Below are 2,500 nucleotides of genomic sequence, written 5' to 3'. Positions count from 1 at the left end.
GCTGCTGCTTGCTGCTTAATTATTAAGGATTCGTTCTCCTGCTGCTCTAGCTGCTGCAGCAGGGCCCTCTGTGTCTTGGCGCTGCTGTCCTTTTCTCTTGCATGCAGCTGTCTCTCTTTTGCTGCTTGCTGCTGCAGTGTCTCCCTTTCTTGCTGCAGCAGCAGATTCATCCTATCACGCTCTTGCTGCATATTGTCCTTTTCTTGCTGCAGTTGCTGCTGCAGCAACTCCTTCTCCCTCTGTAGCTGCTCCCGCTGCTGCTGCTGCTCCTCACGTAGCTGCTGTGTCTCCTGCTGCAGCTTCTCTAAGGAACGAGTTAGCTGCTGTGTCTCCTCCTCTGCTGCTGCCTTTAATGCCCTTAGCTGCTGCAGTGCTGCTGCTGCTGTCTCCTTTTCTTCTACTGCAGCACGACACTCTGCAGCAAATCTATGTGCTTCCTGTTGTGCTGCTACTGTCTGCTGCTGCAGTGTCTCCACACCTTGCTGCTGCTCTCTTGCTGCTGCTAATAAACTCTGCGTGTGCTGCAGCTGCTGCTCCCTCTCCTCTGCTTCCCCTAATACTTTATTATATTCTTTCTTAAAGAAAGAGGCCATAAGCTCCCTCTCCTGCTGCAGTTGCTGCTCGTGCTGCTGTGTCTGCTGCTGCAGTTGCTGCTCGTGCTGCTGTGTCTGCTGCTGTAACTGCTTCTCTAATTCCTTCTGTCTCCCTTGATGCAGCTGCTGCAGCTCCTCCTCATGCTCCTTACGCTGCTGCTGCATTGCTGCTGCTGCTGTCTCTATTAATTCCTTGTTTTGCTGCTCAAGAGCAGCAACATATTTCTCCATCTCTTCTATCTTTGCTGCAGCAAATCCTATTTCTTCCCGCTGCAGTGCACCATGCTGCTGCTGCTGCTGCTGCTGCTGCTCTTGCTGCAGCAGCAACTGCTGCTGCAGCTCTACACAACGACGCTGCAGCTCCTCATTTAATAACTTATAATGCTCCCTCTCTGCTGCTGCCTTAGGGGAATAAAGGGCAGGGTGTCTCCTTTCTGTCTCCTTAGCAGCAAAAGGAGACACCTTATAGGAGACAGGTGCTGCAGTAGGAGGAGACAGTGCAGCAGGAAGTACACCTTCGGGGTGGTCATAGTCCTGCTGCTGCTGCTGCTGCTGCTGCAGTTGCTGCAACACTACCTGTGCACGCTCCTGCAGCACAGCCTTGGGGAAATTTCCCTTAGAGGCAGCTAATGCTGCTTCCTGCTGCTGCTGCTGCTGCTGCTGCAGTTCCTTCTGAGGGGCAAAGACACAACGGAGACACAAAGACACAGCAGCAAAATAAATTATATATAAGACACAGCAGCAGCAAAGACACATAGAGAGAGACACAGCAGCAGCAAAGACACATAAATACACAGCAGCAGCAAGGACACATAAATAAAAAAAAATAATAAATAAAAAAGGAGACACTTTTGTCTCCTTACCTCTAATTCTTCTATCCTCTTTAATGCTTCCTCTGGAGACGCAGCAGCAGCAGCAGCAGGCGGTGGCGCCTGCTGCAGCAGCAGCTGCGGCTGCTGCTGTGGTTGCTGCTGTTGCAGTGGCTGCTGCAGCACCAGCGGCTTCATGTCTCCTTGTTGCTGCAGCTGTGCAAATAGCTGCTGCTGCTGAGGCAGCAGACCGCTCTGTTGCTGCTGCTGAGGGGGCAGACCATTCTGCTGCTGCTGCTGCAGGGGAGGCAGCAGACCGCTTTGTTTCTGCTGCTGCTCCAGTTGCTGCTGCTGCATCGAGGAAGACAACTGGTCTAGTGGCTGCATGCCTGCTGCAACAGGAGAAGCAGGCACTGCTGCTAGCTGCTGCATTTGCTGCTGCCTACTACGCTCCTCCTGCAGCAGCAGCAGCTGCCTTTGCTGCTCCTCCATTTGTTGCTGCTGCAGACTTTGCTGCTCTAGTTGCTGTTGCTGCTGCTGCAACTGCTGCAGCTGTAGCTGCTGCAGCTGCGATGCATGCGCCTGCTCCTCCATCAGTCTTTGCTTAAGTTGCTCTAACTCCATATGTTCTTGCTGCCGTTGCTGCAGCAGTTGCTGCTGCTGCTGCAGTAGCTGCTGCTGCATCTGCTTCTGCAGCAGTTCTTGCTGCTGCTGCAGCAGCTGCTCATTTGCATGCATTTGTCCCTCTGGGTGTTGACCATCTCCCTCGTGCTGCTGCAGCACGATTTGCTGCTGATCATGGAGTTGCTGCTGCAGCAACAGCAGCTGCTGCCTTTGCTGCTGCACCTCGAAGTCGTGCTGCTCCATGAGCTGCTGCTGCTGATGCAATTCTTCTGCTTGTTTTGCATATTCTGCTGCTCTTTGCTGCTCCTCCTGCAGCAGCTGCTGCTTCTGCTGCTCTAGTTCCTGCCGCTGCAGCTCTAGTAACTCCTGCTGCCTCTCGTGCTCAGCTAGCAGCTGCTGCTGCAGTTGCTGCTGCTGCTGCAGTTCATCTTCTAAGGCTTGCTGCTGCTGTCTATGAGCTTCTTCTAGCTCCTG

General features: G+C 53.3%; 1 protein-coding gene across 1 annotated transcript in view; it reads right to left on the bottom strand.

The window, feature by feature from the left end:
- The window catches only part of EMWEY_00039200 (hypothetical protein, conserved), a gene marked incomplete at both ends in the record, with an annotated part of 10,491 nt that overhangs the window by 4,991 nt on the left and 3,000 nt on the right, over positions 1-2,500 (bottom strand). The window contains 2 exons of the mRNA XM_013478720.1: positions 1-1,265; positions 1,457-2,500. The exon at positions 1-1,265 is cut by the window's left edge and continues 563 nt beyond it; the exon at positions 1,457-2,500 is cut by the window's right edge and continues 3,000 nt beyond it. Of these exons, the coding sequence (XP_013334174.1) occupies positions 1-1,265; positions 1,457-2,500 (2,309 nt within the window). The remainder of the gene's footprint in view (positions 1,266-1,456) is intronic.

The sequence above is a fragment of the Eimeria maxima genome, genomic scaffold (genome assembly GCF_000499605.1).
Source record: "Eimeria maxima Weybridge genomic scaffold, Emw_scaff619, whole genome shotgun sequence".
Classification (NCBI taxonomy): domain Eukaryota; phylum Apicomplexa; class Conoidasida; order Eucoccidiorida; family Eimeriidae; genus Eimeria; species Eimeria maxima.
The sequence above is the reverse complement of the archived record's forward strand: the minus strand, read 5'-3'. Positions and strand labels throughout refer to the sequence as shown.